This window comes from Solea solea, chromosome 7 (genome assembly GCF_958295425.1).
Source record: "Solea solea chromosome 7, fSolSol10.1, whole genome shotgun sequence".
In the NCBI taxonomy this organism is placed as follows: domain Eukaryota; kingdom Metazoa; phylum Chordata; class Actinopteri; order Pleuronectiformes; family Soleidae; genus Solea; species Solea solea.
Window position 1 is genome coordinate 17,920,799 of NC_081140.1, and position 19,648 is coordinate 17,940,446.

The 19,648-nt window shown below is 39.6% G+C and overlaps 2 protein-coding genes across 2 annotated transcripts in view; one reads left to right on the forward strand and one right to left on the reverse strand.

The window, feature by feature from the left end:
* Positions 1-1,911: 1,911 nt before the first annotated feature.
* On the reverse strand, positions 1,912-12,921 carry nmd3 (NMD3 ribosome export adaptor). Its single transcript, XM_058633079.1, has 16 exons — positions 12,785-12,921; positions 12,371-12,434; positions 11,197-11,331; positions 10,985-11,081; positions 10,284-10,364; positions 9,629-9,757; positions 8,608-8,698; positions 7,888-7,966; positions 7,015-7,111; positions 6,532-6,649; positions 4,209-4,354; positions 3,251-3,363; positions 3,093-3,165; positions 2,819-2,925; positions 2,592-2,662; positions 1,912-2,380 (listed from the first exon to the last, which is right to left on the reverse strand). The coding sequence occupies exons 2-16, from the start codon at positions 12,412-12,414 to the stop codon at positions 2,247-2,249; spliced, it is 1,515 nt and encodes a 504-aa protein (XP_058489062.1). The 5' UTR covers positions 12,415-12,434; positions 12,785-12,921; the 3' UTR covers positions 1,912-2,246.
* A 1,838-nt stretch (positions 12,922-14,759) lies between these two features.
* Positions 14,760-19,648, forward strand: part of ppm1lb (protein phosphatase, Mg2+/Mn2+ dependent, 1Lb) — a 46,783-nt gene continuing 41,894 nt past the window's right edge. The window contains exon 1 of the mRNA XM_058633115.1: positions 14,760-15,699. Coding sequence (XP_058489098.1) covers positions 15,301-15,699 — 399 coding nt within the window. The 5' untranslated portion in view covers positions 14,760-15,300. The remainder of the gene's footprint in view (positions 15,700-19,648) is intronic.

Consider the following 19,648-nt stretch of genomic DNA (forward strand, 5'->3'; position numbering starts at 1 on the left):
GGAACATCCTCAGCTCATTTCTGTTCAAAACACCTTCCTCAACAGAAAAAAAAGAAGAAAATACCCCTAATCTCAGGAAAAGAAATTCAAGCATGAGCTGTGAAGGTGTCTCTTTGTTTTGGAGCAATCAGACACACAGTGAGGAAACTTTATCCCTCCTTATCCTGCCAGAGTTTGCTGACCTGCTCACTTCTTCACTACACTTGACAACATTCTGCATTATTGATGTGTAAACACGGGCAGAGACACTGTGGAGCAGCGGTTACGCATGGAGACACACAGACACATCATGACTGTGTCAACAGCACGGCGACAAGGACACGCAGTGTGTGAGCGGACACTTCCTCACTGTGGACACACTGAACTCTTTTGTTGTCATTTTGTAACAGTCTTACATGACCGTCCTGAGCTGCTCTGAATTCTGCAGGCACTTTGGAAATCATCATGTAAATCAGATTAACGGCATATTTAATCCCGAAACAGCTCAGATTCTTACAAAAACAAAGAGCCAACATGACGATGTCGTGCTGGTACTCAGACGGTCTGTCTGTGACACCACAACTCACACGTGAAGATGATGAGATAAACGAGATAAACAGTAATAATATGGTGATAATATGGAAATAACAGCACATTCTGTACAGTATAACTCAATGTTCTTATTTATCATATTGATATTGTTTACATATTGTGCTGTTTCATTTTACTTACTTTTCATTTAATGTGTACACACAGTGCTTAATAACACATTTTTCAAAAACTTGTTTAAAACTTTAATTTATTTGGAAAATAAACTGAATTCACCTTTTTATACCTAAATCTGAGCCGGGCTTCTTCTCTGAGAAGTCAGAAATTAATCAATCATAACATTCAACCACTAACAACTCAGCTGTTCAGGAAAGTAAATATCTATAATTTGACATCTTAACCAAGAAATAATGTGCTCTTAATTAAAAATGATACCGTTTTTTGTAAAACAGAATTTGAAAATTCACAGATAACAATAATATTATTTTAGAATTAAAAATATTACACTCAAAAAGCTTCAACATGCTGGTGTTGTTCATTTTAGAGCAGCTTGGGCTTGCAAATATTGCTCTGTTTATAGAGGCATGGGTCTATTCATATGGGACACATTCCCCTCCTGTTGCTCTGTTATTATACTGACTCCGACTACGTCTCCTGCTCCTTCTCCACCACCTCCTCAAGTCTTCAACAAATTCACTCTGTGACACACACACATTCCTGTGGGGTCTTGGATTACTTTAACCTTCACATCAGTGGGCAACAATCACTGAGTGACTGACTAAAAATCGTTAACTAAGGTGGTGGTGAAAAGGTGTTGCAGGTGCTGAGTATTTGAATGTTGCCCACAGTAGCCAAATGACACCACAGCACAGGCTTGATCACTTTACTGGAAAATGGGCTACCCCTCCTTTTTTTCCCTAAAGGTCTAAAGCGCCACCTACTGGCTGTAAAAGGCAACACAACAATTGTTCAGGGGACAAGGCAATAGTTTTAGATGATTATTTTCAGCGTTAATTGTTTTATTTGTTAGGGTTGCTTGCTGCTTAGTTTATCTACCCCTTTTTCTAAGTTTTAGAAATGTGTATTTCATTTTGGGTATGAGAGAGCAAATAAGTACATTTAGTATTTTGTTTATTGATAAAACAATTTTTTTTTTTTTTAAATACCGTTTTTTTTCTTCTTTCCATTCTTTTAACATTGTCTTAAAGGTGTTGATGTTAACTGCCATTATAATATGTCCTAGTATTATTAATAAGTGATATTAAAAATGTACTATTATTTTCTGTATGTAGTTTCTCATTACTATACTTGAAATAAACATCCATTCATTCATTCATTCATTCATTCAGTGTCTTTTTAAAAAAAATCCCCAAACATGAAAGATCTCTGAAAACTGAGCATAACATATTTATTTTTGATATAGTGACCTATGAGCACTGCATTTCTACATCATGATGAAGGGTATGACATTATTAGAAATAGCTGAAAATCTTTAGTTTACAGGTCCGATAGTTTCACGGAGGAAAGGTATTTGTTACCGTTTTAATCCACAGATGAAAGATTTTCAGCTCTGATGAGCTGTGGATTTTTCTCTAAATGGTTAAAACACTGCTTAATCTGTCGGATTCAAGCGTGGAAACTGTATCATTGTGTCATCAGTGGACCTTTGTTTGTACAGATCAGCGCTCAGTGCCACACAGAGGCAGGATGTCGCCTCGTCACTCTGTCATCATGTCGGCACCCTCTGCTCCTGTGGCATCGGACAGACTTAGCTCCTCCAGCATCTCCATCAGGGAGATGCAAGGTGCTCCGTCATCATCAGTGTCGCTCTCCACCGGGATCTTTGATGCATCTGAAATAAAAAATTTAAAAAAAACAAAAACCTATCAAACTCTTTTCATTAAGTAGCCAATAAATCATCCACAGTTAACTGTACAACCACATGTTCCATCAGCAGCTGAAGCAGGAGGGTCATGGTAAATTGGCCTTAGCTTGACAACATACAAACACAAATAAATCAAGGCTGAAACCTCTGGGGAAAAACAGCTACTGCAACGACTCACCTCTGTAGATGTTGACATTCTTCCTCAGAGCCTCATCCTCCTCCAGGTCTTCCAGGAAGTCCTGGTATTGTCTGGAGACAGAAAAGCAGCACAAGCATGTGGCATGAACTAACAGGCAGGAAAACAACTACAGATACTCAGTGTATCTGTAGTGCTCAGGAAATTTAAATTCAGTCACTGTGAGAGAATAAGAGAATGACAAAAGGTGCTCTCCATGACTGTCGTACCTCTCATCATCTGAGGCCAGGCCATCTCGGTCTCTGGACATCTCGTGCAGCTTCCAGTTCCTGCGCTTCACCCTCCTGCTGCGGTCGTAGCTCTTCTTGATCAGCACCTTTTACAGTCCATACTTGAATTAAAACTCCACAACTGGTATGTTTTGTATTTTTTCCTTGTGTGTTTCTGCATTCCCCCCCCCCCAGTATAATAATATTGAGAATATTGCAGTCAATATTAGATGCTGCCACTAGAGGTCAGTGTTAAATAGGTCATGAGTCTTACCACGTCAGGAACATGGTGGGGGTTCATCTTATTCAGACTCTCATCGTTGATGTTGGCATTGGCAAAATCAAACCTGTGAGGTGAGACGTTCAAAACTTTACTCAAAGTCTTAATTTTCTACCAACCTGACAATCATCTTGCAAATCCCTCATACTCACCCCAACACCAGGTCTCCGATGTTGAGCAGGTGGCCCAGGAATGTCCGGCAGTGATATTGCTGACTGGTGTCCAGCTCTGATGTTTTCTGAACCCACACCTCAGCCAGAGTGTGCTGAAAACAAACACACACACACAAATATGACATCATTTCAAAACATAGCACTCTTGTTCTCTTCCTCTGGTTTGCTCATACAGCTGCACGGATCATAATTACACATCAATCAAACAGAGAAAACAGAGTGAACAGTAGCTCTTCACACCTTGGTTATAACTAGAGTTGTTTGAGTTACTGATGCATTTTTATGATTTTCAACCAGTCTGGTTTTTCTCCTCTGACCTCTGGCATAAACAAGACATTTTTTCGTCCACAGACATAACTCTCACAGGACTTTTTCTTTTTTTTAAATCTTTTTTTGGACCATTCTCTGTAAACTCTTGGTTGAGATGGTTGTGCCTGAAAATCCCAGGAGCTCATCAGTTTCTGACATACTCGGACCAGCTCGCCTGGATTCAAGTCACTATTAGCATCTTTCCTTCACACTCTAATATTCAGTCTGAACTTCATCAGGTCGCCTTAACAATGTCTACATGCCTAAATGCATCAAGTTGCTGTCATGTGACTGACAGTCATTTGCATTAACAAGCAGTTGAACAGGTGTACCTAATAAAGTGGCTTGTAAGTGTATATTGCCTAGATTTACCCGTCAAATTTGTAAAAATATGTGTTATTTTTCTGCCCATAACAAGATTAAAACCAAGGTAAAAAAGATTCTCCAACATTTACTTTCATTATATGTTATCACAGTAATTATCGATATCTGCTGATCTTGGGCCGTATTGCGCAGCCTTGTCAATCATACGGGTTTGGTATCATGGTCGTGTAATAAATGGCAAAGACGCTTATGTTGCTACATAATTCTGTTCTGCAACGACACACACACACACACACACACTCACCTTATTGGACCTCAAGCCTGCTCCGGCTCCCAGCTTCTGATCTCTTATGATGTCAGTGTCCATGACAATGAACTCCTCCAGTTGCCGTGGGTGACAGAGACTGTTGAAGGGGTTGCGCCAGTACGTGTTCCCATCGACCTCAGCAACTAGAGAGCAAGACAATATTCACGTATGTATTATTAGACAGACAGCACAAACGATATACAGTACCTTTTCATTTTAAGTCCTCACTTTCAAAACTTGAGATTCTTGGAACCAGAAGAAATAAGTATAATTTGCCTGCCAATGCATTTTAATTTTGGAAACATTCCCAACAAACTGTACAGGAATGACAGGTTTTTTATGAAATGCCAATTAAAATGAACACAAGCAAACAAACAGCTAACCCCCCCCCCTTAATCCTGGAGTTAATTTTCTGCTGCAGCCCAAATGTGCTGCACAGACTTCTGCCTCCAGGCTTGTATCTGCTGTCCAGCCAGCTCAGAAACTTTCTGCTACAAAAATAGCTTGCTCTTTGAAGAGTAATTAGAAAAACGTGTGTGCGCTGCTTCCAAAATGTCAGTGTTCTGCCGAGGACTGTCTGAGCCTCTCACACCATGAGTGATTACAGCAGACAGAGAGGAAACATCAACTCTAATTGTCACCACATTTACATTGATTAGAAAAACCCTCTGAATTAGCTGACTTGGCTATGACATCTTGCACACTGAATAATAATAGGAAAGTGGGTTTCTTTGAAATGTGTTTTGTAGGAATAAACATGATTTGTCCTTTGATTATGAAAAGGCAATCAGTTAATGCAACTATTCAAAATGATATTTAAAAGATACAAAAATGAATGAAATATGTTCCATCAGTTATTGATTTGCATTGTCTGGACTCAACAGAGGTGATGGAATTTACCAGGGTCATTGAATGCATTTTATTAGCTCTTTCTTTTCGCTCTGAATTACTTTCTCTATCTGTCATGTTCTGGACTTAGTTTTCTTGGAGTGGAGAATTTCCCTCTGATTGAATTATATATTTGAATATTTGAAAAATAATCCAATCAAAAATCCAAAAGGCATCTTTGTTTGAAATGCCCTTCTCTTGTGTTTTATGCTGTGACAGAGCAGAGGGAAGCTGTTAGGTCAAGCAACAAAGACAGACATGTGGTCAGTTTAGAGGGTTTCACGCCTTCAATGACTTTTTTAAATTAACATATTATTAGAAAAACTGTAGAAAGCCTCTTTTCAGCTCTAAATCAGCGACTTCAGGGGTTGCGTTATGGGTAACTAGATGAAGAAGCTTCTTAGATGAGATTCAAAAAATTTGAAAAAGTTAAGTTGCTACCGATTCAATGACATTTGGAGATGGATATTGAGATCTTCTCACATGTTGACCTGGTTATATCACATTATCTTCAAGCCGCCAGTCTCTTCATCTACCCACATCCCACAGGTGCTGAACTAGATTCAGAGACTACTGTAAAGATCACTGAACTCACTGCTGTGTTCTTATAAACAGTCTGAGACTTTTGCTTTGTGACAGAGTTTCATTTCATGCTGAAAGTATTGATTACAAGATGGTAAATTGTGGCCACAAATACCGGCAGTCAACAGTGATGCTCAGAGAAGCAGCGGCTGTGGCATTCAAACCGTGATTGATTGGTATTAGAGGGTCCAAAGTGAAGCCAATAAATCGTACCCCACACTATTCTACTTTCACCACCAACCAGAACTGTTGACACAAAGCAGGCCGACTCTGTAGATTCACATTATCAAAGCCAAATTCACAGTTCTATGTGTGGCTCAGCAGAAAAGGAGATCCATCAAACCAATCTTCACTGTGCAGTCTTGATTGACCAGATGTTACCATCCATAGAACTTTTTTTTTTTTTTTTTACACCATGCTGTTCTTTGTGCAAATTCCAGAAGGGCAACAGAAGCGCAGATACTCAAACCAGATTTTCTGACATCAAAGGCTGAGATTACATGTTACGTAACCCTTAATTGGAGCTCCTAACCTGTACCTACATGATTCTGTACATTCCACTGCTGCCTCATAACTGGCTGATGTTTCCATAAAATACATGGCTCAGTGAAAACAGTACATAACAATAGTAATATACTTTTTTGGCTAAAGTCCCATATGCATAAATTATTTGAAAATGTGCACAAACTAGTAAAAACAATATCTTTATTTTGGAAGATTTTGGCATTTGAATGCATCACCTTGGACAGATGGTGTTTGCTAACTCTACTTGTCAGCAGCTATATTTCTACTTCAACTAGGTAAATTGTTGTAGAATTCAGCTGGAGCTGTTAAAAGTGGTGATACTCACTCTGCAGGGTGTTTGGATCGATGAGGTGGATCGTGCTGGTGACACGGACACACACACAGACTTGACCCATGTTCCCCAAGCTCTGTGCCAAACGTGGTGAGAGACAAACGACATTGTCCTGGGAACAAAACACACAACAACCAACGGCACAGGATCAAAACATGAACAAACCACCTGACGACTACAATTTAAAGTCTTGTTTTTCCATTTACTAAATAAACCCAGTGTGATTCCTGCCACTCAAAACAAAGCAAAGAGTCAAGCACCTCCAGAAAATAATGAACACACACCTGCAAAGATGTTATATCTGTCCGTCATTAACAAACACCGTATGAAAGATTTTTGGCTTTAGCTGCATGTTAACAGAACATTTGACAGCTTTCTAAAACAACTTCAGGTGTCAAGACAAGTGTGATGTCAATCATCTGAGAGGAAAAAAACAACAAGCTAAAATGAGGAATATTTAAAACATGCAATATTTACCTTGCAGACAGGTACGATCTCCATGGAGAAGGTGCTCTTGTAGTTGAATGTATTTGAATGGATGTCATGAGAGATGAGGCGTTGGGATGTCTTTGACCTTTGAAAAGAGGCAGTTTTTAGTCTCAGTATTATCACTATACTATAAGCCTTTTATATGAACCTTTACATTTTTAACAACAATAAGAAATTTGACTGAGTGAAGTGGCAGGAGTGGCTGGTTTTCTGTGTGTTTGAGAGGGCAGGTGTTTGCATTACATAACCACCATCCATCCATCGTCTACCGCTTTTATCCTCCAAATGAGGGTCATGGGGCTGCTGACATAGAGCGAAAGGCGGGGTAGACCTTTGACAGGTTGCCAGTCTATCACAGGGTCAACATACAGAGACAAACAACCATTCACTCTCACACCTACGGACAGTTTAGAGTGTCCAATTAATCTCTACATGTATTTAGACTGTGGGTGGAAACGTGAGAACCCAACGAAAACCCACGCACACACAGGGAGAACATGGCAGGGAAACAGCCCTAGCCACTATGCCATTTAGTCTTATTGGTTACCCATTAATAATTGGATCTTGAGAGTCAGTTAAGAGTTATCTCTCATAAAAACAGAACTGCTAAATTAAGTTATGACTGAAAAATGTATCGTTTTCAAATTGCAATTTCAAAACACAATTTGCAAATTGTAAAGGCTGCAATTAAATGTCAATGTTCAATGCCAATTTTTAAATAATGGAAAAATCACAATCAGAAAATATGTCGGATAGATATGGTCTTAATCCATTTCAATGCTTATCATCAAAATTCATGTCATAGAAAAAAGGGATGGGGGGGACTTGGTTTTGACAGGAACAGACGGAAGCACTGCTCACCTGCAGGGCACGGTGCACTGGAGGAAGTCCACCATCTTCTGAGCATGCTGCTTGGAGCCATAGTAGAAATCAATCCCATCTGAGAAAGAAGAATAATACATAGCTCATCAGCGCTGCAACACTCATTCGCATGCAAACAACACAAACAAGGGATCAAATTCTGATGGGAGAAATATGGCAGCCATATGTCGTCACCTTCATTAGGCTTTAAAGCTCTGCCGAGATGTGGTGATGATTTAAATTATGACATAAGGCCAGACTGTACTTCTCAGTCCTGTCCAACAGCACAGTGTTTCTGCTCAGCTGTCACTCAAAGCATAGCATGTGTGTTTCTGTGTGTGTGGCATCAAGTGTCTAAACAGAGCATGAAGCACGCGTGTATTGCCGGAATCTGGTAATGGAATGCCTGCTCTGATTACAGCGCAGTGATTAGATGCACCACGCATGCCCCTCTGAGGCCCACACGAGGACAGCTGAGCTGTATGATGTGATCGGCGCCAGTGATACGCACGCATGGCTTGCTGTCTGGTACGAGAAGAGGTAATTAACACTGGACGCATCATTATGTTCTGCTCAGTTCTAGCACACGACAATTACGCTGGTGATGAATGAGACAAGTTTCCCACTTCTCCGTGTAAGAAGTAAAAAAACAAACAGGCCTCTCCCTTTTATGGTATGTGTGCTATCATGCAAGAAAAATTAAACATGCCATTGACCCACCGTTCATTTCTTTGATGTTGAGGGCATTCTGGTGGAGCTTATGTTTGAGGATCAGCTGCTCTAGATAGTAGAAGGTCTTTTTATGAACAGTCTGTTAAAAGAAAATCCCAGCATATTACAATACTACATACACAGTGGTGCAAATGAACACCTTCAATGAACATTTGTTTATATTACTGGTGTAAAAATATGATTGACAGCTTCAGCTCACGCCAAATGCCAACCTTTCACCTTTCAGAAAACTGCCCCACTCCAAAAAAAACTTTGGTTCATCGATCTATTGACTTTGTTTCTTGCTGGAGAAAGTACATTTGGTAAAAACTCATCCTGAAGGTAAAGAGCTGCTGATAAAACAGACATTAGTGATTTTATGTTGATGGCGGTCCTCAGTCATCCAGGTCATTGTACTTTCAGGAGTTTAGCTACAGGCAACTGGACTGACATTTTTTTTTAAGTTGAAGACATTTCACCACTCATCCGAAAGGCTTCTTCACTTCTGGAGTTCAGATGTGAGGTGAAACAACTTCAAATTATCTCAAGCAAGTCCAGTTGCCTACAGCTAAACTCTTAAATCTAAGTGACTTTACTACACTGTTAATTCCCACTGCCAGGTTTACATGTGCTTTCAGGCAGGTTTAATCTGTTTCCCAGTGTCTATTATGTCTGAAGTGCAGCAGCTAAGCATGATTTAACGTTGCACATCAGTGATAACAAGAAATGTGCAAAACTAGGATTAAGTATTCTACGACAAATATCTACGGTTTTACATAAAACCTGCAAGGCTCAGGTTCATGCATTAATGTAGAGTGGCAAAATTAACACAGAATTACCGGTTTAGGAAAGAACAAGACAGAGCCTTTACCAAAATTAAAACATTACTTATGGTTCAATTATTCAACAAATACAGCATGAAATTTGACATTTTAAAATGCATACACACCATGTTCAGAAAAAAGCTGAAAGGTTCAGTCTAGTCTATGTTAAAAAAAAGTTTATATATATATATAGCTATGACACCTACCTTCTGTCTCACTTGCACCACGGCCTTCCAGAAGTCTTTGGCTTCCACGCGATGGCAGTCATCACACATCTGTGACTGGATGACATACTCAACCACAAACACCTGCTGTAGGATTGCACCATTCATCACCTGACGAGACAAAAGCAGCAACACGTTATACCATATGTTCAACCTGCATCATTCAATAACAAAGACTTTTATGATGAAAACATTTGTTGCCACGTTTCTATTACGCAGCCATTTACGGACAGTTGTCCCACAGGGAGTATTTTACAGATCCTCCAACAGCAATAACAAAAGAATTGGCTGCGAGAAACACGAGGCTTAGGTTCTTGTTAAAGTTCAGGGAGATGAGATGTCAAGTGCTGGCAACACTCCTCTCTCTCAAACACAGACAACTCAACCAAGAACAAAAAAATTCTGTTTCAAGTTTATCTAAACGTATTTTATGTCATTTTCTCATGACGCACGCACATTATCATATTTTTTACACATTATTTTGAACAAAAACTTTAAATTCAAACACTCATTGTACTTTTTTGCCAATGATCACATGTCAAACGTAGCTCAGATATCTTTTTAGATAAAAAACAATCACTTAGAATCCAGTTGAATGTCATGCTCCCACACGGACCACACCCACTGTTTTCCTTACCTCTTTCTGAATGGTGAGTTTCAGCTTAATCCTTTTGGAGTGAGGTTCTGTCCACAGGAAGCCAGCGTCAATAAGACGCACCTGTGAAGAGGGAGGTGTTTGAATCCATAAAGTTGCATGCGCGATGTTAACGTACTGTGAAGTACTATGGCGCTTATCATGCTGACAAGTCAGAAGCTAAAGGTGGATGCAGTATTGCAATTCATAACAACTTCTATACTATACTGTAAATATGGAGAGATAGTTGTTAACTTCAGTTACATATGTTGGTTAAAGATTGTAGTTTCCAGAGCTACAATCATAAGGCAATTAACCACTTGATCAACTGCCAGAAAATTAGTTAACTCATTTACTAAAATCAACTAATCCTGTGTGGGGACTTTATCATATCATTTAGGCATTTAGGCATAACTTGGGGCTATTTGACCTTATAAAATTTTTAAAATGATCTTACTTCACTGACAAACCAATACCAACATTGATAAAGAAAAACATCTGATTCTCATTAAACTGGATGAATATGATCATCCATGGTTGATTTGTTTCTAAAGAGTAATTAGGCTTACTGACAAGATAACATATTTAAAAAGCAACATAACATCATAAAAAAAAGTCCCTAACATAAGGAACGGCTGAGAGAAATCATGGAATGTTGATTTCATCTTAGCATAAACATGCTGTGTAGGAAGAATGACACCCACTTTGCTCATAGAGCTCTTGATCTTTTTCAGGCACAGTGTCAGTAGTTCCCTGGACTCCAGGGCACACTGCACCCAGCTGGCTGGAGGCTGCAAGTACCTGCATGGAAGAGGAAGATGTAAAGTCATGTCTAAAAAATCTTCCAACTACCAAAAAAAGACAAACATTATGTACCTCTAAATTACAGTCACAACTAGAGATCATATTTACACACCTCTCACACTGCTTGCAGAAATGCACCGTGACTTGCTTAGGAATTCCCTCTGAGATGTCGACCTGCGTACGCAGGCAGGCTACACACATGTTGGCTGGATTGGGAGGAATTGGGATGCCACAGGTACAGCACAGGCTGCAGAATTCAGAGAAGCAGTCAGTTAGTGTCCATCAAATTTTTTTTCAATTACATTACAATTACACATTGAAGTTTACAAGTTTTACAGTTTGTGAAAGGGTGTTAAAAAGTGTAATTAAAATCTAACTCTAAACTTAACATGTTTTGTGAAACCAACACAGATTGATTCTTCTGCTTTTTGTTACATAGAGGCAACACTGTACCAGATCCAGTTTAAACTCTTACACTTATGGGTCATGTTATTAGGTACACCTGTCCGACAGCTTGTTAATGCAATTATCTTCTCAGCCAAATACATGGTAAAAACTCCATGCATTTAGGCACATAGACACGGTCAAGACGACCTGGTGATGATCAAACTGAGCATCAAAATGTGAAGGAAAGGTGATTATACAAATCTGGAATTAAAATAGATGGTGTTATGCTACAATCAAATCAAAGCTGTGTTTCATGATAGAAGGACAAGAACATTTAGGAAAACAGAATTTTAGATTTTAAAATGTGTCATCTCTTCACATCTGTAAGTAAACTTGGGAGCAGTTTTCATTTTGCAACTTAATTTCTCCATCTTATAAACAAACTACTCTGTCAGATAGTTATTTGTTGTTACAGAAATACAGTTAAGAATTCAAGGATTTTCAAGCTCTTGATTCATATGTCAAGCACTTTTGACATCTTTAAAATACAACATTAAAATTCAAACCCGTTCAAGGGATTTCAAGCCCCCAAATGAAGCTGGTAATTACGTGGCTGTGAGTGCACACTTGAGGAATTTGGACAGGATTATCACAGAGAAGAAATGTATACAATCAGCAGCATCCATTTGTTAAAACAAGTTTGTTGTTCTGCATCTTAACCACATTAAAACATTAAAACATTTGAAAAACCCTTCCCAGAAATAATTTAGTATAGAATTAACTTCATTAAAACTTCCACACTGGAAATTGCAGTTCCATGTGTTGTTTTTTTCTCCCTTTGAGATGCATGTTATAGCACTACTTTCACGACACATAAACAGTTTGTTAGTTGCACTTACATGTTCCCCTGGCTGCTTGTGGCAGGAGCTTGCATGTACTCCATTCTTCGACAGGTCAGTTGCTCTGAGAACACAAATGTGATACAGGTTTAAATGTCTCCGTCAACCTCGTTTGACAGCAGCAACACAACTGACCATAGCTAAGAGCAAGGCACTGCGTTACTACCAATAACCAAAAAAACTATTTTCCTCCTCAGTGTTATTCACTGCAAACTCGGGAACAGTAACACATGTTAACATCATTAAAATAACCATATTATATGCTCATCGATGCTTCAGATTGCGTAGGAGACCGTTAGCATTAGCGGCTAAAGTGCTATTTTATGGGTAATTCAACAAGTAACAAGAACAACATTTCAACCGAAAAGCGTCAAGTCTCTGTAAATGGTTAAGGCGACTCTGAAAATGACTTACAGAAGTTATTATGGTCATAGATCCGCTGCAAACTGTCAACTAAAGATGGTGAAGCTCAGAAGTGTCCACGTTTTCCCCAGCAGGCAGCGAGGAACCGGAGCAATGACGTCATGTAGGCAGAAAGGACCCCGAGACTGATTTTTGAGTGCCTGATCAAATTTCATTAGAAAAAAGAGGACAATGTAAACTAATAGTTGTGTAATATTGTACTTGTATACATAGCAATAACAGAAAATAAGAGCAAGCTTTGGAAATCAAATAGAGGGAACTAACAGCATTAAGTCATATTTTGATGTGCCATTCTGCCCTGCTACAACTCAAACTTAGGGTTCGAGGGCCACATGCAATCACATGCAATCAATTTCATGTGGCCCACTACTTAGGATCAAGTTATTTCTGTATGTTTATTTTAATAAAAAAAAATATTATTATTATGTATTTTTACTGTGAAGTATATATTGTTCCACATCAACATAGACACTTATTTTGAAATGCTGTTAAATATTGCCACAAATACTGTTTCTGTGATATCATGATAGAATATTGTGATATATTTTTCAACTTATATCCCCCTTCACTACTTAAAAGATGCTTTTTCCCCAAAAGTTTGACTTTTTTTTCACATAACCGGCCCCTTACTGGCCCCAGATCATCAGAGTTTGAGACCCCTGCTCAAGATTACAATGTAAAACCGTACTAGTGAATACAGAACATATGGGGAATATTTTTAAATAAATATACAGTATATCATATTATAGCATAACTTGGATATTAAACATGGGTAAACACGCATTTAATAGTATATACATCCTATAACCTATTTTAACTTCAACAAAAAACATGGGGTAACTGGTATAATTTTAATATTGTCTATACTAAGTCTGGCATTCATTTAAATTCAGTAAATCTGCAGCAAGCCTAAGTTATAAGTGTTTTTTTTGGTTTTGCACATCAGTCTAAACTGTTTGAACTTTTTAATCCTATGTAATTCGTGATCAGCTAATGAGTCACCCAACCATATTCCCTTTTATCTGTATAAAATCGCATGTAATTCTTATCAACCAAATTGTAATTCGGCGCGACACAATGCTTTTATTTCTGTTGTTTAATCAGTTTTATTAATACTGAAATCTGTGATCTCCGTGCGCACCTGTAGTGCTTTTATTCTCGGGGTGCATTCATGTCCTGTCGGAAATATCACCCAGAGATGTGTCAACCAGAGATCATTACTGGGACCGTAATTCACCCACAGTGACTGTTCAGTATTTATGATGTTGTTGTCCTCAAAAGTTACATGACTGTACTTTGATTAATCAGCAGTCTGAAGTGACTAGTAAACACAATGACCCATTTTCAACAGAACATTATGACCTGCACCTGAAGCAACAACCGCTGCTGCTGCTGTCAGATTACTTTATTTACATTGTGCTGAAACGTTATTATGAAATTATTAATCAATAATGCAAAAAAGACACTTCTGTTTACTGTGCCTTTAATATACAGACACATAAATAATAGGCTTCAAATAAACAGAAATATTAATAGATACATAAATAAATCAGAATCAAAATCTGCTTTATAATCCAGTATCATAAAAAGATGGTGCTTGTTTGTTTGTTTGTTGGTGCACCCCAAAGAAGAAACAGCAGAGAGAAAGATAATGAATTCAATTAAAACATACATTTACAAAAATAACCTTTATATATAAACAAATATTCATGATATGAATAACTTATTTATAATATATTTTGTATCACTGCGTCATTTGTTTGTATATATCTAGCATTCACTGCGCCCCTACCTTCGTCTTCTTTTTTATTTTTTGGCAGTTTCCAATACATGACTTGATGAACCTGCAGTCTAATACTGTGATTGGTCAGAACAACGAGACGTCTGAGGAACGTTACGAGCTGCACCTGAACGCAGCACCGCCGTTGACTCGTTCAGTGGTAGCTTGTGTGTGTGTGTGTGTGTGTCAGTGAGGCAGCAGCGGCAGTAGCGTTAGCGGCAGGCGGCAGCGGCAGCAGCTGGGAATGTGACGGTTTCAGCACAGACCGCTATTTTCAGGACACAGGAGGAGGAGGAGGAGGTGGAGGCTCTGCCCACGTCTCTGCTTTCGCCCACACGCGGGTTTAACTTGAGCTCCACACGGGGAACCTACGTCTTCAGTCCGGCAGAGCTTTCCAGTGTCCTGGGAGCGAAACCAATGGTAAACTGTCAGCCCGTGGTGGCTCACTCACTGCTGGGCTGAAGGCTGCAGGGAAGCCGCCGCCGGAGCTCCGTGTTTGTCCGCCAACACCTCACCTCCTGCTGGTACTCCTGGCTACTGCTTGTCTGGTACAAGGAAACAAAAAAACAGCAATGCAGTGAAGTGTCACCCGTTAAATCAGAATAACCTTTATGTTTCCCGTGTCATCGCTATCAGACGACAACTCACCCCGACGACGATGGACTGAAATCTGCGGCGAACGACGAAACAACCTGCCGCGATTTCCTGCGTGTGACTGAATAAATAAATGATAGAAGATACAATGACCCTGCTGTCTCTTTTGGGTCGCATCATGCGTTATTTTCTGCTCAGACCGGAGACCCTGTTCCTGCTGTGCATCAGCCTGGCTCTGTGGAGTTACTTCTTCCACACGGACGAGGTGAAGACCATCGTCAAGTCCAGTCGGGACGCGGTCAAGATGGTGAAGGGGAAAGTGGCGGAGATGATGCAGAATGAGCGGTTCGGCGGGCTGGACGTCCTGGACGCGGAGTTCTCCAAGACCTGGGAGCTCAAGAACCACAACGTGGCCGTGTACTCCATCCAAGGCCGGCGAGACCACATGGAGGACAGGTTCGAGGTTCTCACCGACCTCGTCAACAAGAGTCACCCCTCTATATTTGCTGTGTTTGACGGCCACGGAGGAGAGGTGAGTACAGACAGTGCCCTTTGTGTGTCTTCCACCCACAGTTGTCTCTGAATCTGTCCAACACACAAGTGTTTGGACATCCAGAGGCCCCAAGCTGAGTGAGGCCCCAAAATGTGGCATCAGATGCCTTCAGAAGTCAGTGTTTTTCAAAATGCCCCAGCCAGCAAGACCCTTTCAAGATGATTCATATTTTGTTGACATTTTCATATTGGGCTGCACAATAATTCAATAACTATCTATATCACAAGATAATATTCTGTAATATCGATAATGTTTATGCACTGTGCAAACCAGGAATTAAAAAGCCATTTCAAAAACTGATTCTGCAACAGATTTGTTCAGAAACAGCATTTGCACCACTCATATCCAAGTCACAAGACATCAGTGGTTTACATCTCTCTCTCTCTCTATAAAGCATTATTTTTTACCACAGGGCATGTGTAATATTAATGGATAATTCACAGGGGAGGATTAAAAAAAATCGATTTACACACCGCCATCACTTCCTGTCATCTCAGGACTTCTCGTCGTCTCAGAATTTAACAAAAAATACTATGTTTGGTCATGGAACCGGAACCGGAAGTTATACAGCAGTTCCATTCAATCAAGTAAAATTGAACTGGCATTGTATTAGCCATATAGCCTAGGCCCAGGCTTCTTTAACTATAGGCACTTGCCTAAATCAGTCAGAAATCCTGTGTTTATTTCGCATGCTGAAAATACCTGACAGACTTGTCTGACTGCCTACTTTGTAACTGAATGCTACAAAGTAATCTGCAGAGAAACTACTTGTACATGCACATATTTACTGCTGGTTTATTCGTATTGGACTAGTATCGCCGTGGGTCATTTTTCAGGACCTTTTTGACCCCAGGTAAAAGTCACCGTAAACTTAACTCACATTGTCTGGTAATCATTACCAACATGGCACATTCGGACAGGACTAACATCTCTGAGAAGCTCTAGTAATAATTACTTTACTCCATCTCTCCATGTAAAACTAATCCCGTCTGAATAGCCTGTATTAGAGTTTAGATCTTCTAGATTTCCGGTTTGCAAAAGAATCCATTAAGAATCCCTCAGATTTGTGACACGTTTCTCTGTTTTACAAGTGTTTGTTAAATCATTTTAAAACCACAGTTAACAGTGATAAATCATTTACTATGTGTTGTAAAATTTGTCACAGAAACTCCCTGAATTATGCCGCATTTCAAGAAGAGTTGGCATATAGATAACATCTAAACTATATATTTAGTTTCAGTCCATCTGTGTGGCCTACTCTTTGACCAACTGACACGGTTTTATCTTTTTAGAATAAAAGTTTGTTGTTAGCTGATGGTTTAGCAGTGTAATGGACAACTTGATTTATGGCATGGTTTTAAATGAGCATGAAATTAATAGTTGTGATGATGCTGTGAGACTTTTGTGGAGCTGCATCAACTTGCCATGGGGCAAAGATGAGCTGCTGAGTATCTATTAACTCTCCATTCCTCCCACTGTTTGAATAATGAATAATTCTTTCCCCCACTTTTTTCCCCCTTTGCTGCAATATCTGATCTCTCATTTTAGGACAAATTACAGTTTTTCTCAATCGCTTTGGTGCTTTTCTCAGATCAGAATGAACATTCTCATAACTACTAGTTCAACCTCCACAACATTTAGTCATTTGTGCACATCATAGTAGCAATTTCTTCTTCCTCTGAACAAACTGCAAATGCTTTTGGACATGTATCAGTTGCTTTCATACAATTCTCTGCTGTTTTTATAACATTATCATTTGCTTATGTCATGTCAGTCAAAATGAACTATACTTATGGATGCTGAATAGACGTTCCCAATAAAACTAATAGTCTTCATTTCATCGCTTGAGTCATTACATACAAAATTGTTGAACTAGTTATCAAATTCTGTCAAGTAAATGGTGTCATCATGCAGAGGGTGGATTCGCCACTCCAGGAGATACTTTCCTCGCTGCATTGCAAGGGATGACATGACGATATGTGACGTAGATGAAAATATGTGGCCAGACAGACAGGAACGGCTGGATGTGCCAGAATGATTTACCTATGTTCAGTTACAGTATGTACTGTTATATTGTTCACATTTGTGCACAGCTCTACCAAAAGGGTGTTTCTTATGTTTGTTCTAAATAAGTGACTGTAGTGTATTTTTCTTTCGCGCAAAAAATGTGAAACGTACATATTCAGTGTCTTGTACTCACTTACTCCCCTAACTACAGCAATGTGTAACTGTACTGTAGTTTTCAAATGGCTGTACAAGTAGTGTATAGTGCTGTCTTGAGCATTTTCAGGTAGTGTCACAGAGTTCTGACCTTTTTTGGGAAACACTGAGAGAATACAGTAAACTGTCATAATGAAAACTTGTCAAAGCCATTTGACTATATTGTTCATAAACGATGGTGTCAAGACTTCTCATTTTGATGACACTGGCAGTTTCATTGACATGAATGACTATCCATTTTAAGTGACATGCTTTTGCAGGTTGTCCACTAGGTTTTGCAGTTTGCACTAATTGTTTTGAGAAATGCACTAACTGCTGTGCGAATGTTAATAGTGATGTGAGAAAAGCACCAAAGCGACTGAGAAAAACTGTAATGTGGCGGTATGAAGTAACAGAAAGTTAAATAGCGAATGTCTGCAAACTTCATGTACTCCAATGGCGTTTTGACATTATTTCTGGTTTATATAACTTTAATGAACTGATTCTGAATGATTCATTACACCGAAAAGAACTGCTGTGCTCGTCACTAGTTTGTGTGTTTGTGTCGTGTATAAAACAAAGTCACTGCACTTTCTCGCAGCCGTGCTATTAAGACCCCGTCCACGTTGAAGTAATGGAAAACCATGTGTCTGATACCAAACTGAGTAGAGACAAGGAGTGCTAGAACTGTAGCGCCACAAGACGAAGTTGTGAGTTAAATTGGCACAAACGAGATGAGGTAGAGTCAACCCATTGGTAACTCACTCAGGGGCATTCATTATTTAACTTGGTTGACATGAGAAGAGGCCCGCACAAGCAAATTCTGTGTAGGAAGTAACCCGTGATTTCTTCCTCTTGACCTGCACACACTACTCGGTTTCATCCTGATGGCAATGGAGCTGCCTCTTCTCTATTTACAGCTCCAAAAACATCCACCTCATATTTTCATTGGCCAAGCTTTTTCAGGATGCAGACATCTTAGGCCCCAGCATGGTCTAACAAGATTATAGCTAAAAGGAAGCGGATGAACTCAAATATGGGCTCTTCAGAGGCATAGACACTGCAGGATGAGTTAGCATGGTTGCAGCATGACTGAAGTGAGTCATTGATCTGCTGCTCACTTTCCACCTCCAGTCGATACTGTCGGCATCTTGGAGACATAAGTTGGAGACATAAGTGCATGAATGTGACATTGAGGGCAGTAAGGAAACAGCTTTACTAGGCAATGCCAAAAAAAGGATCTTGACGGAAAAGTTGTTTATGAAAGGGATAAAGAGCATTTGAGATGTTGCCATGCAGGGCATGAAAATGCTGATTTATAGTGACGTTCTTTCATGACTGAACACCAGAATTGTTTCTCAGGACTTGGAACAATGACCTCAGCTCACAGTACAGAACTCATGGGACAGAAGTACATGGAAATAAATCAAACTGTGACGGGGAATCCTACTCCCCCTCTTCTATGTCTGTCACCTCCTGTTGCACATAATACTACATGTTTTTCGATCACTTAGGGGTGCTTGCTGCAGAGCTCAAAGCTGTTTGGGGCCTGACGGCAACTGCCTACAATCTTACTGCTGTGGTCTGATTGAGGGTGTGTGAAAACATACTAAAAAATAGGCAGCCAGAAAGCATTGAGAGCTTGTGTTTTTAGGGAAATTATATTTCAGGCTGCGTTGCTGACTGCTGCAGCTTTTGACCAAAAGTGGTCATTGGATTGTTTTCCCCC